This window comes from Dama dama, chromosome X (assembly GCF_033118175.1).
Source record: "Dama dama isolate Ldn47 chromosome X, ASM3311817v1, whole genome shotgun sequence".
Lineage (NCBI taxonomy): Eukaryota > Metazoa > Chordata > Mammalia > Artiodactyla > Cervidae > Dama > Dama dama.
Window position 1 is genome coordinate 139,959,568 of NC_083714.1, and position 15,004 is coordinate 139,974,571.

The window sequence follows — 15,004 nt, forward strand, 5'->3', positions numbered from 1 at the left end:
TTGAGCTACCACCTCCCGCTGGGAAAGAGGACACCCTCACCCCAGGGGTCTCTAGCTAACAGAGAAGGAATGGCTCCATTGATCCCACAAGTGTGATCTCAATAGTTGCAGGTCAGCAGTTACCAGAAGGGCTTGGGAGACCTGCCTTTGTTCATATTGGCTGGTCCATGCTTGGCGGACGAGTTAATTGGGGGCCCTCCCAGGGAGAGCCCATTGATGGTATGGCACTCTTAATGAGGAGACTCAGCTCCCCACGGGATGTGATAATTAATCAGGAAGCATATTGTCAGGAGATCAGCTGCCTTGTCTCCTCATGTATGCCTTGTGTACACAGGAAAAAGGAGAAACTTGCCCTTTTTTCATTGAAACCGGTTGAAAAGCCCATCATCTCGTCCTTGTGTATGGTTTGGCTTTCAGCATGGTTCCACGGTGTTGGGGTCCTTTTCTTTCCGGCATGATGAGAACCCCAGAGAGGATATTGTTTGTCTTCCTTGTTAAGCTTCTGGTTGTGGATCTCCTAAAGTCTCAGCCCCATTCAGGACCCCAAGCCATCTGCACTCAGAGCATGCTGTTTCTCTGACTGAGACCAAACCCATCATACCTTCATTCATCATCCATTATTCATCAACCCATCATCCATCGTTATGGATGACATCCTAGAAGAAGGGGCCAATGATCCCTCCCTCCTAAGGCTGTGATGTGAACTAAAGCAAGTAACAAATGGGCCCTTCTCGGGGCCTAACGTGGGTGCCTTTGTAACCTCCCTATCACCACCACCACCTCTTCTAAGACAAAGTGCCCTCAATCTTAGAGAAACTATTCCCTCCACTTCCTCTTTGCTCACTCCCACATCAGAGGGAGCAGTGTTCCATCCTCCTCCGCCTCTCTTGTGACCTCCATCCGTCATTTCTCCACCTTCACTTGATTCTCCTTAAGTCTCGTTCAACCCCCTATCTTCTTTTCAGCCTTCGGGGATTCTCTTCCTCGGGGTGTTTCTCCCCCTTCATCTGCCTGCATCTTTCTCTCACCCTCCCCTCATGGTTCTTCAGAGAGCTGGCTGCCCCTGCTTCCTCTTCTTCATTCCACGGGATTGTTGTCTAAAGTGGGTGGGCAGGGGGAGCTGAACCCTTAACCTCGGGTTCGGTGCTGGGTCCTGGGAGTGTCATGCTGCTGCTGAGTCACTTCAGTTGTGTCCGACGCTGTGCGGCCCCATAGACGGCAGCCCACCAGGCTCCCCCATCCCTGTGGGTTGCTATTTCCTTCTCCAATGCATGAGGTGAATCTCAGTCCACCCCATCTACACACACACACACACACACACACACACACACACACACACACACACACACACACACACACGTTAGAGACAATTCTTAACGGAATAGATCATAGAAGAAAAATCAAAATGGGCTTGACAAGTGGAATACTGGACCCGGAGAAACAAGCCTGGGCACACAGTCCTATTACAAGATTACAATTTCAGCTGGACCACGGGAGCCTTGCATCTTAAGTGATAGCTGTGCTCAGACTTGGGAATTGCCATCATCCCACCAAAACCCTTCTCATGGAAGTTCCTCTGGCTGTGTGGTGGTAAAGGGCCCACTCTGCTTGCCCCTTGGCATCTTTCTTGCTCCTCCTGTACTATTCAACTCTGTCTGACACTGTTAGCTTGATGCCCTTCATGGGACCTTTTTCTCATCCCATCATCCCACTTTGGCCTTATTTCTTGGCTTTTCTGATTTTTTTCCTTCTTGGTCTCTTTGACTTCCCTTTCAAGTGGTTTTTCTCATCCCATCATCCCACTTTGGCCTTATTTCCTGGCTTTTCTGATTTTTTCCTTCTTGGTCTCTTTGACTTCCTTTTCAAGTGTTTCCTTAAGCTTTATATTTAGTCACTATTTTTTTTCCATTTATTTTTATTAGTTGGAGGCTAATCACTTTACAGTATTGTAGTGGTTTTTGCCATACATTGACATGAATCAGCCATGGATTTACATGTGTTCCCCATCCTGATCCCCCCCTCCCACCTCCCTTCCCATCCCATCCCTTTGGGTCTTCCCAGTGCACCAGCCCTGAGCACTTGTCTCATGCATCCAACCTGAGCTGGTGATCTGTTTCACACTTGATAAAGTCAGTGTTCCTTAAAATTCAAATCTCAGTGTCGCTGGACCCTATAATCTCTCCCCAGTCATTTGTTTGCTGTTTACTTAAAGTATGTTCTTTGAAGACCTACAGTTAAGGACTGTTCTAGGAGCCGGTAATACAACAGAGGACAAAGAGACAAAAATGTCTGTCCACAAAGGGTTTATATTCTAAGGGAAGAGAGGTGATAAATGGATGAGCGAATAGCTAGGTCAGTGGTGAATTGTGGTTAAAGTCACAGTGAACAACCAAGGTTATGGGACTGAGTCTGTCAGGGCTCCTCTTTTAGGCAAGAGAGTCAGGGAGGGTCCCCTGTGAAGGTACATTTGAGCACAGAAGGACTTTGTGCATTCCTAAGGGTCCCTCTAGACCACAGGCTCCTAGATCCTCATCTCTGGGAGCCCCCAGTCCATCAGAGCCACGTTCCTGATTTCCTCCTGGAGGCCATCTGGGGACCCCTGAAACCACACAGACTCAGCTCTCGTGCCAAACCTCTGCCTCCTCCTTTGTTTCCCCATGTGGTTCACAGCATGGCCAGCTTCTCCCTCCCCCAAGCTAGAGACTCCAGACTTCCCTTCCCACCTTCTCCGTTTCCACTCCCCTGATCCCGTCAGGTGTCAGCAGGGTCCTTGCCTTCCTCCTCATGCCCTCATTCACACTCCCCTTCTCTCGCCTGTACTCCATCAGGATACTCCGAGTGAGTTTGGCAGCCTCTTGGTTTGCCCTGTGCCATGCTGTCATTCCCACTGCCAACAGGGCGACCTTCAGAACTCATGGGTTAGATCTGCTCTCAACCCTTCCATCTCTACCCACTGCCTCCAGGATTAGCAGATGTTCAACCTCCCTGGATCCCACTCTGCTGGTTCAACTGCCTCATTTTCCTCCCCACTACCACACTCTATGTGCTGCCCCCTCTGTCAAGAAAATCATCTCCTCAACACTTTGAAAATACCCTTGCTCCTTGTGTGTGCTTTTCACCGTTTCCTGGACTGATCTATCCCTGCCCCACCCTTCCCTGCTCTTGGTCTTTTGCCCACCTACCTTGCAGGCTGGAAATTCCTGGTGGCTCAATCCTGCAGGTGGATCCTGCAGGATCTGCCTGCAATACAGGAGACCCAGGTTCGATCCCTGGGTTGGATTGATACCCTGAAAGAGGAGGTGGCCACCCACTCCATTATTCTTGCCTGGAGAATTCCATGGACAGAGGAGCCTGGCAGGTTACAGTCCATGGGGTCGCAAAGAGTCGGACATGACTGACTGACTAACACAACTCTGTAGGTTTTTAACCTTATTGCAGTAGCCAACTCTGTTCTGTGAAGCTTTTCCCTGTTCTCTTCCCCGCCCCCCTTGTCCTCCTCTCCTTTGTTGGGATACCATAGTGCTTGTATCAGATTGGATTCCCCTGGTTTAGAAGGGTTATCTGTATTCCATGAGCCTACAGTGTACCTGGTTGAACCATGAGAAACTCCTGTTCTTTTAGTCAATATCAGGAAGCTTGTATGGTTCAATCTACTGTATCCAGTTGATGTCAATACTTGTTATTCCTGTTTTGGCTTTGCTTTCAGAAATATTTGTACCTTCCACCAGAATGCCTTAAAGCATGGGGCTCAGAATAATTTTCAGCTCTTGGAGATATTTTGTATCCTACTCATTCTACATAGTCCATTTTTCTGGCCAAAAATGGATGTGAACCTCAGAAAAGTTCTCAATGTATACTCCACTTTCTTTCTGGCTATGAATAACTTTTCTGTTATGTTTCTTCTGATTCACATGGTTTGTCACAAACACCAGTGAGGATTCGAGGCTGCTTAGAAAGTGGTGCAATGGTAACTTCTAGAATTGTCATACTCATTGTCTCATGAAAAGAAAATGACAAAGTTGTGAATAAGGCAGAAGCGATGCATAATCTATTTGTAGTTTTTCAAGGTAAAAAAGAGATCAGACCATCAACCAGAGAATTTGTAAATATTTTGTCCAATGGTTATGATTTCCGTGACTCTGATACAGAACTAGAGTGGCCCCTAAATTTAGAATGTCTTTTATATTCTGCCTGCCCACTTCCACCAACATTTTAAAATGCTCTTCTTAAGTAATAACTCCCCCCCAAATTATTCTATTCTGCCATTTCTATAATTGACTGATTTTGCTTTTGATTAAATGATTGCACTTTTTAAATAAAACCCAATAATGTAGCTAATCACAATTGTGCCCTTTTGTGCTGAATTGAATTTTGTTTTGGTATTAATTCTCTCTTGAACTGCTGAGGGAGAACAAGCCTGTCACGAAAGAACATTTGGCATCTTCCCCTCTGAACACACCTAAGCCATCTTTAAAAAATGTTTGCAGACCATCCTATGTGGACACATTGTCAGGTTACATCACATCCGTGTTTCTTTTTGCAAGTCTGAAATCTTAGGCTGCCATGCTTCTCAATCCCCCCACCATGAGACAATAAAGTTGGCTGGGGCCAGAATTCAAAGGACTAGTTGATTGTGGGCATGGTCTCCGAAGACAAGGCTGAAAGTGGAAAATGAGATGTACAAAATGAAAAATGTTGAAACAAGCTAAACTGGTTTTTAAAATCTTTTCTGGTTCAACCGGGCCAGAGGCATTGAATGTAGAAGTCTTCAGGGATTATCTCACATGAATGCATTAAAAGCTCAGGTTGTTAGAGGATTTTGATTCAGGATCTTATACCTTTTTTTGTTTTTAAGTGTTGAGCAACAGACCTTCAAAACTTGGGAGAGGATTTTTTAGGAGATGGTGGCCTCCTACTTGTCTTTATGTCTGCTTCTGAGATGTGTTCACGCCCAAACAGCTAACTGTCTGAATCAGGAAACCTTTCACCCTGTACTTATCAGTGGTCATGGCTATATTTGACTGGAATTTCTAGAAATTTTTATTAATTAGGTACAACTGACATACAATATTATGTTAATTTTAGGTGTACAGCATAGTGATTCAATGTTTGCATTCATGGCAAAATGCTCACCATAATATGTCTAGTTGCTGTCTGTCACCTTACAAGGTTAATACAAAATTATTGACTGTATTTCCCATACTGTACGTTACATCCCCATGATTCACTCATTGTTATAACTGGAAATGTTTACATCTTAATCTCCTTTACCCGTTTCTCCCTCTTCTCCAAACCCCTCTCCCCTCTGGAAGCCACCAGTCTTGTCTCTGTATCTATGAGTCTGGATTTTGCTTATTTGGTTTGGTTTGTTTGTTGGATTCCACATACAAGGGAAATCAGATGATACAGTATCTGTCTTTCTCAGTCTGACTCACTTCACTTAACGTCCATGGATGGACCTCAAGGGTGTTACACTGAATTTCTCTAAATCTTTTGAGTAGGAGCAGTCAAGGTTGAGCAGGTCAAACAAATGTTAAAAATGGTGCAGAAATTACTGATGTTTGGAACCATATAGCTTATAACTCTGATATATATGCTTAGATGGGTTGAGAACATTGGTCCAATAGTATCTGAGGATGCAAGGAGACTTGTGAGAGCAGTAGTCACAATCATTGTTTTTAAAACAGCCTTTCTGCTGAACAATTAGAACGTTCTTGAAAACAGCCTTTTGACTCTGAATGCGGGATTCTAAGGACTAAGGCTCCATACAGAAATAACCACATCCAAGAGGAAAAACCACTCTAGTTTGATTTTTCAACCAAGGAGTCAGCAAACTGTCAGCCAGATATACTTGTAGCATGTTATGCTCCTTTAAAAATAAAGATGGATACTATTTTATGAAATAGGTTTCAGCTGAAGTTTCTCTTACTATCTCATATGTTAGCTATAGATCAGGAAAAGGATTCTGGGGCTGAATTGCTATACTGCTGTTGTTAAATTGGTGTTTGGGCTCTCCTCCTCCTTCTGTCCTTTTCCTCCCCTCTTTGATATGTTCAAGTCAATCTAGCTAGCTTGCTAGAGGTTGTGTGAAAGACACATTTTAAAAAATTGAAGTGTGGTTGATTTACAGTGTTGTTAATAGTTTCAGGTGTATAGAACAGGAATTCAGAAGATACTCATATTGCATATCTCTTCTTTTTCTGATTCCTTTCCATTGGAGATTCTTCCAAGATATTGAGTATAGTTCCATGTGCTAGCAAGTAAGGTCTTGTTGTTTATCTGTTTCCTATATGGTAGTGTGTATAATCTAACTCCTAATTTACCCCTTCCCTCCCCTTTCGCCTTTGGTAACAGTAAGTTTGCTTTCTTCTGTCCATCCGTGGGTCTCCTTTTGTACATGTTAACTGGTATCATTTTTTTTTGTTTGTTTTTTACATTCCACATATAAGTGATGTCATATGGCATTCTGTCTTTTTCTGGAAAAACACATATTAAAGAAAGAAAAAGAAAACGGAGACCCCGGGCAAGTCCTTTAACTAGATCCTAGGGTCTAGGGTCAGGGGTAAAGGAAATAAAACAAACTGATGCTGCGTCCAGGGGTCCCAGGGGAAGGCGAGAGTTCCCTTGTGGGAAGAAACGAGGCTTTCTGCAGAAACACACAGGGGCCGGCGGAGTGCCGAGTCACGTGGTGGGAGGGGGCTCTCGTCTCTCACAGCCCCTGCTCTGATGTCACAAATGTATTCTTTCCTGGGAGAATTAATTAGCATTCATCGGGTGCAGTTGGCGACGAGGAAGGAGGGAGCCGGAGCGCGCGTGTAGGCAGGCGAGCCAGAGGCGCAGCGCGGTCTGTGGGGTTCGGCCCCCCCCCCAACCCCGGGAGCCGCTTTGGGGACTCGGGCAGCGGCGGGCAGGGGTGGCGGTATTATAACCGGGATCCTCCGTGACGTATGGCTGCCGGCCCCTTGGCAGCTGTCTTTCTGGACCAGTAGGCGGAGGGGGATTGACGCCGCCGGAGACTTGCATCTTGGAAGGGACTGTAATCTTCTGGAGTGAAGAACCGAAGCTCTCCATCACCCGGGTGTAAATAAGAGCCGGAGGGGAGAGCAAAAGAAAAGGAAGAGGAGGGGGAGACGTGGGTGTCGGGGGGAGCGGGCAAAGCATTTTTGGTGGATGGTATGAAGCCAGCCATGGAAACTGCAGCGGAGGAAAATACTGAACAGAGCCAAGAAAGAAAAGGTACCCTGGGCTCTGACAAGAGCCTGTTTAAAGCTTTTCACTGGGGGTGGGCGGTGGGGGTTAGAAGGGGGTAGCCGGATTTGTGTCTGGTGTAAAAAAAAAATCAGCTCTGAAACCATCCGAATGGCCTGGTCTGGCTCTTGGGGTGGTTTTCTCCTAGAGGCTGGTGTTAAATGAATAGAGAGCAGCCTCTTTTCAGTCCAAATCTTTCTTCCAAACGTGGTATTGCACGGAAGGAGGTCCACAATCTGTCACCTTGGGAAGCTGGGTTGGGGAAACTGTCTGTTGTAATTACTGTAATGAGCCCTAACTGAGATCCTAGGCTCTGCAAGTTATATTCCGGGGACATGGAATGCATTGTCTTTTAGTAATGCGGAGGGGAAGCTGGAGGGACACGCGTATTAAAATACGCTTTGGTTCTGCTGATGCTGTAGTGATTTTGGACATGCTCTAATTTTTGTATTTAATAAGATTGCTATTTCTGTGTATCAGACCCTAACTCTGATGTGTAATAACCATTTACAGTTGGAGCTTGAGAGAGAAAACATCAGCTCTGTGGGCTAGTACTGATGGAAGAAGGTTGGGGGGGTTGGTGTTTTGCTGTTTCTGACTTGGAGATCTCCGACAGGAAAAGCCACACAGGTCCTGTTCTTCAAAGGGCATCTGAGAACACATCCTGATCTTGACTTTTGTGGGGAGAAGTCAGTGTTTTGCAGGAAGATGGCAGAAAATAGAGGCTAACATTAATCTCTCTTTTCCTAGATAATGACTGGTTCAGGTTCACTACCTCACAGAATCAGCTCAGGCCCTGTGAGGTGAAGAGCATCTCACTGCATTTGTAATTTACCTCCTTCACCCAAAGTTACTGTCCTAAAGGCACCAGAACACGTTCGGTACCCGCAGTGGCTCTTATAGCAAAAGCTCCCCATGCTAGGGTTATTTCTCCTGACCCTGACATCCACTAATAGTCACTAAACAATAGTCAGTCTCCCAGATAGAGGTACAGGTATGCTTTACATAAGACTATGTAGGTTGATCCGTCTGAAATTCCTGATAGTCAACCATTTTGCATCCGCAAAAACAGCAATTTCAAGAATTTCACTGTGCCAGCATGCTTGGGTAGAACAGTCCTTGAATAACATTCTCCCCTAAACTGAGCAATTTCACTTTTAAAATTACTTGCTTTTCAAGGTATGATAAAATATGCAGAGAACAAAATGTGCCTTTTGAACCATTTTTAAATGGATAATTTGGTGGAATTAAGTACATAGCATTTAGATTTCTACAATTGATAGTTGAGCTTAATCGCTGCGGCAAACCTACCACCCCCCCACCCCAAACAACAGCAAGAGCCAGCCCCTATATCCCCCTGCCTTTTCTTGTATGTATACATTTGTTCATTTATATGAATGACCAAATAGCAGTAAGGGAAACTCGCGGGAATATTTGTAAAGCTGAGGAACTGAGATAAAAGTTGAAAGATTGATTTCCATGACAATTAGAGACAAAGCTTGGGCGATGTAATCACGCAATAACAGCATTGTTGTGAAGAAGCCAATCACAGTTGTAGCAATTTTCCCCAAAAATAGATACTTACAACACATTTTGTATTAATATACAGCTGAAACCACTTTTGGTCTCCACAGAAGCAAGAACAGGGCATAAAACCAGTGTAGAATCCTTACTACCAGACTCTGGTTCTCACCATTGTTTATCTTCCGGAGTGCTATTAATTCATATCCATTAAATATTTATTATTTTATACCGAAAATCTACAGCTGCTACTCCATCCCTGGCAGTCTGTATATGAAAACTCATTAGCAAGGGTTTCAGAGACAAAATTAGAAGCAAAAGATAATTTCTGGAGGAACTTTAAAAATTACCAAAATGAATAAACACTAGCTGTTGAGTAGTCCAGAAGTACCAAGTTACTGCAAGATATGGTCACACGTATAGTTTACACTCGAGTAAGAACACGGGCCCGGGATTGGATTTTGACCACAGCAACAGGGGTTGCGTTTGCCCTTAACCCACTGGAAGTGTTGATCTGGATGGCAGCCTACCTGCTGAGCTTGGTTTAAATGAACAAGTTCATCTGCCAGCCAGGCAGGGTCAGAGCTTCCATGAGTGTGTCTTTGTAGTGTGCCCAGTTTGCCCTCCCGTTGTCGTCCAAGGCACACACAGGGGCATAAATGATAAACATGTTTGGACATGCTTGCCACTCCAGGATTCCTTCAGATTGAATTTTAAATTTATAAAATCAGTGTTCACTTGATTGAAATTAACATTTACAAGTTTGACACAGAGAATGCATTATATAATTCTTGAGCAGGTGGATCTGGGTGGGGTAGGGTGGGGTGGTGGTAGTTTTCTTTAAGCCTGTCACCAAAGGATTTATTTTAGTAAATTGAATCCTCTACATTTTGTCACTTCCCACAGAGTGTTTTATGCACATGTATTTTTCCCCCTCTATTCTTCCTTTCCCCGTTGTTTTCCTAGTTGGTGGTACGGGCGATACTTATCTCTGAATTTGGAATATTATTGCCCAATGGCTAAAACCCAGTAGCTTGTGGATTAATGGCTTCAGATAATTATTAATAATGTTTACTAAATATTTATTATAAACTGACCTCAGCTTTTCCAGACAGTGTCACTTCTCAGAGTTTTAGCAGGACAAAGAAAGCTGTTTCTTCAAACTCAATCAGAATGACTTCGTTCCTATTGTAAACAAACATATTCCAAGTCCTTAAAAAAAAAAAAAAAGAAAGCATATGTGCTTTGAAACAATCTCCTAGCTTTTGTCACGGAACCCTACTGGATGCTTGAAATTCACAAGAAGTAATTTAGCCTTTACTCAGGAAATTTTACAGAAAGCAAGAGGTTTTCTCAGAAGGATGTAAAAAAAAAAAGCCAAATTATTACCAATGACAGTTTTTAAATCAGAAGCATTAAATTAAATCAAAGTGTTGAGGATTCAGTAAGCAGATTCACTGAAATGAAATAAGTGGAGGAAATGAATAAGAGAATAAAAGCCACTAGATCATGAGACTCAATAATAAAGAGATGAGAGTGAGGTTTCTATTTATTTCTGTGGAGTATTACTTGATGTCAATTCATTTGTGAAAAACCAATGCATCTAGACTCACTGGGAGGGTGTAATCTAGGGGCAGAAAAACAATTGAATCACTTGCTCTATTGGATGGAAAAAAAAACCCTAAGTATCTGTTAGGAAAATTATTTTTTATTACATGTAGGAAATTGGAGTCTACTGAAGCAATTGTAGTCAGGCTAGTTAAACTCCTCTGGATCATTGCTCAGCTACATTTCAGAACTCCAGGTGTCAAATTTCTAAGCACATAAAAAGAAAAATGTAGAAAATCAGGAATGATGTGTAATTTAAAATAAATTGCAGGCCGTAGTCAACATAAGAAATGAATGTGAATGGTTGATATAATTATAAAATGAACACATCCATTTAAATTTTTAATTAAATAGATATAATTTCTTAGGTTTTTATTTTTTTAAAAAATTGAGTGAAAGATGTGCACTTTTGGCCAAAAAAACTTTTATTTGTATTGTTTTTGTTTGGGAAGGAAAACACTCCTCTAGAATATCTGACCCATAGGTTAAAAACCCAGAGGGACACATTTAACATGTTACACTCACCCTGGTGATCTGGGAATTATTTGATGTTGAGATTTTTATTAACGTTTTCTGACTCGATTATGTACATATGGTACGGAGAAAGTTGTAGGTGCAGTTTTCTTCCTATAACGATCTGCCAAGGAGGACATTTGAAGAGAGGGTATCTGGGGATGAGACTGTAGAGAAAAGCAGGGCCGGCCAGATGGTGCTGGCCATATGTGGTAGGTATGATACAGCTTGCTTTTATTTATTTTTTTTAGAAAATTTAAATGTGGAGAAGATCTCGACAAGCCAGTTGGTACCTCTCTTCCTTTGATACGATCATTTCCTTTTAAAGATTTGGCCTTGCTCATTCATTAGACAAAGAATTCGAACTCATTTCTGGAGATGGAGATTTACCTTCCTTGGAAGTGAGCGGAAATCTTGAATTCCGATTGTAATGTTAAAAAACATCATCTCTCTCTGTTATTTGGGAGTACAAGCCAATGTAAACAGTCTTCATACTGTGACTTATTAGCTTTGCTGTATCTGAGAACACATGTCATAACCAGTGGCCCCATGACGTAAGTTTCCCCTCACTGGGACTGGTGATAAATTGGCCTGTTCTGAGATACTCCCTTGCTTGTTTCTCCTTGAGACCCAGTGTTCATCCATGTGAGATGGTTGGCCAGGAATGAGGATGGCTGTGGGGTGGAGGAAGAAGGTGGCTTTTAAGAGAGGGAGGCTATGCTCCCACCTTCACAAATGTACCTGGTTGTGCATTCTGTGGTTCATTTCTTTATTCATTTAATAATGTTCCCCTTTGAAGCATCACCCTTCTTCTGCCCTGTCAGCTCATGTCATAAGAGCAAAAGGTGCCAACTCATCGTGGGAACCATTCTGTAGAGTATAATCTTGCTTTTAACAATACTCTTGCTGACTGGTGGCAGATTAAATCTCAGATGATGATGCCCAAGAGGAGAATTTTGATCCTTGGCCAGCCCAGAGAAAGTATAATAGAGAAAATAAAATATTTTCCTATTTTGTAGACTCATTTGATGAATTGCATTAATTTTTTTTGTCTGTTCACTCCTTACTGACTATCTTTGAGATCAGGGATCAGTGCACTTGATCCGTAATGGGCCTGAGAGTAAATATTTAGGCCCAGTGGGCCACACAGGGTTGTAACTCCTCAACGCTTCCAGGTAGCATGAAACAGCCATAGAGAGTGGATAAGTGCATAGGTGTGGCTGTGTTGCAGTAAAACTTCATTTGCAAAACCAGGTGGCCATCACTGGCTGACCCCTACTATATCCTATAGTGTTGTTATAGCATCCTTTAATATTTTAAATCCTACTTGAGTATAGAGGATGACAGACATAGCTTCCAGAGACCTGGCCCAGTGAGTATGGTTTATTTCTTAATTTTTTTTAGGACGCTCAATCTTTGTTATTTAGTTGCTTCCAGCGATAATTTCCTAGATGGCAGAAAGCACACCAGCCTGCAGCTTAGTTATTCAGCCTCATCCCTAAATCACAGCATCTGAGTCAATGGGGAGAAAGTATCCACAGCATTATTTTTATTTCCTTTCGTCAACCCCCCTATCATTTGTGTCATGCCCATCTTTGGTGATGACCATTCAGTTCTATGTCTCACCTCAGCCTCAACCATAAATAGCATGCAGTTGGCCAAGAAGTTCATTGGGATTTTTCAGTTCCCTCTTATGGAAAAACACAATCAAACTTCTTGACCAAGACCATTTCTGAGATGTCATAGTATTCTGTGCTTTCTCGAGAATATCCAATGGTCTCCTGCCCATGTCTCCCTTCTACTCTCTACGGGGAGCATTTGCAGTCTTCCCACTGAGGAGCAGAAGCCAAAATCTTCCTGTATCTGTACGTTTTCCCCACTTGACAACTGGCAGTCCAGAAAGGACGCCATTTGAAAACACTCCTCAAGCTGAGGCTTCCCCTCATGATCACATGACTCCCTTTTAGGTTTTGGGCCCCTGTTCTTTTAAACAAAACATATCCTATGTTCTTTGAAATTTTATAATTTGATACTTACTGTCTTTAAGTTTGGCTCAGAGATACAAAATAGAAGGTTTTCTTTCCCTTCACGTGGAAAGATGAATTGTTGTCCAGAGGCCTTGTCACCCACTTAACTGACCCCATCTCCACACCTACAGGAAGAGGAAGAAGGCTGAACTGAGTGTCTTGGGCATGGCTGCCAGGCTTTACTCAGAAAACACATTGGTGTTGGGCAGTGCATGGTTTTTCATTGTCATTGCCAAGCAGCCTGTGCCTGACTGCCCACATGAGGAGATGAGGGCAGAGAAGGGATGAGTTGTTGACAGACATTTCCTGAATTGCCTACCCTGCCTTGGGTGAGGTCAGTGTGGTTGGGGGTGCGGTTGGGGACCTAGAGACCCATTGCTTCAGCCACAGGGTCCCAGGATATTCTCTTGCATTCAGCCAACTATTTATCTGGCAGACATGGATTGGGCACCTGCTGTGTGTTGGACTTGGAGAGAGAAATTTTTTGAAAGGAGGATGAAAACTTTTCAGATAGAAGTGATCGAGCTACTGGGAATCCTCATGCTTGAGGCTGACATAGAGGGCTTATAGCCACTTTAACCAGGAGTATGACTTGATCTCCTGGTTCTTTCCACCGGCCCCTGCTTTTGGAGAATATAGCACAACCCATGGTATGAGAGAAACTCCCCTGAAGAGTAAACCAAAACTCTAAATGCAGGAAAGGCTGAGAGTTCAGAACTTTTAAGAACCCTGAAATAGCATCAGGAGCTTGGGATCTGAAACACATCTTGATGCACAGAAGCACAGCTTACCTCCAGACAGACCTCAGCAAAAGAGTAGAAACAGTGACAGCACAGGCCACAGTTGGATAACCTGCCCTCTGGAGTCACATCACCCACATTTACGCACAGGCTCCTCCCCTCCAGCTGTGTGATTGTGGGCAAATAACTTAACTCTCAGTTGCCCCTAGCTTCTTCATTTGTAAAGCTAGAGGAATAATAGTACCTCCTTCATAGGATGGTTGTGACAAATACCTTGATCTTAAATGATTGAGGTAATGGTAACAGTCAAACTGTTTTTATCTTATGTATTGGCATATCCCAAATGTTCTAAGCTGTGATCACTTAGGAAGGTATCTGATTTAAACCTAATGCATGTGTAGAGGCCATCTAAATTTCACAGCCAAGGCAGATCCATCTCCTCTGACCCTAAACAAGGTCCTAAAATAAATTGCTTGAGGAAATCAGATCCCCATGATTCCAGGTGGGAAACTTTGAAGTGTGTCCAATATTCTATTGGAGATCAAAGAAACCCAACTAAAGAAATTGTGGACTGACTGGAATAACAATCATGGACTGAGCAGAAATTCTTTTTGAAAGGACTGTCTTGAAACTTACGACTCAAACCTTGGAAGGACTAAAGTGATTGGCAGAATCAGAGCATGTGACATTCCTTAAAAATGTATTGACTTAAGTAGTTTTGCCTGTGTTACACATAGTTTAAAAAAAAAACTTTAACACTTTGCATTAAAAAAATTCCTGAGGGAACAGGTGTAACATGCTTTGTGTGGTACCCAGCACACTATAGCACACATCTCCATTTAACAACAGAGTCAGCAGCAGTAAAAATACTTCCATTATGTGGTTCTGATCTTGTCCTTACATCCTTTTCCCCCTCTCAAATGTCTTTAAAAGCCTTTAACTCTCCTTAAATGTCTCTAAAAAACATTACTTTATCACAGAACCAAAGAAATTTGCCATAAAACACCACCTAGAAACATAGGTCTCCACTTCCCAAGTGGAAATACCACGAGAATTTTCAGAGACTGTGGAGAGCGGAGGTTGGGTTTCATAATGGCTGGGGAGGTGTTCAGTGGATCTGCTCAGGGCATTCGCTCTTTTGCCTTACCATGTGATGGTTTACTTAGTCCTTATCCTCAGTGGTCTAAGATGCCCGATGGGGCATTATAATGTGCTCTTCTGATGGAATAATTCCCCCACATCAATGTCAGCACCATTTGTTTAATCCTTAAATATTTGTGGCACCCTGGAAGCCGTAACCCATCATTAGGTTTGATAGGATTCTCAGCTAGAAACTGGCCATAGTGA

General features: G+C 43.1%; 1 protein-coding gene across 5 annotated transcripts in view; it reads left to right on the forward strand.

Moving 5' to 3' along the window:
• The window catches only part of GPM6B (glycoprotein M6B), a 155,082-nt gene that overhangs the window by 105,381 nt on the left and 34,697 nt on the right, over window positions 1-15,004 (forward strand). For 2 of the 5 annotated variants that reach the window (XM_061136085.1, XM_061136086.1), the window contains exon 1: window positions 6,787-7,236. The exons of 1 other annotated variant lie outside the window; for it this stretch is intronic. In XM_061136085.1, coding sequence (XP_060992068.1) covers window positions 7,176-7,236 — 61 coding nt within the window. In that variant the 5' untranslated portion in view covers window positions 6,787-7,175. Of the gene's footprint in view, window positions 1-6,786; window positions 7,237-15,004 lie in introns of those variants that run through there. 2 more of the 5 variants (XM_061136082.1, XM_061136083.1) reach the window with 2 other exon arrangements.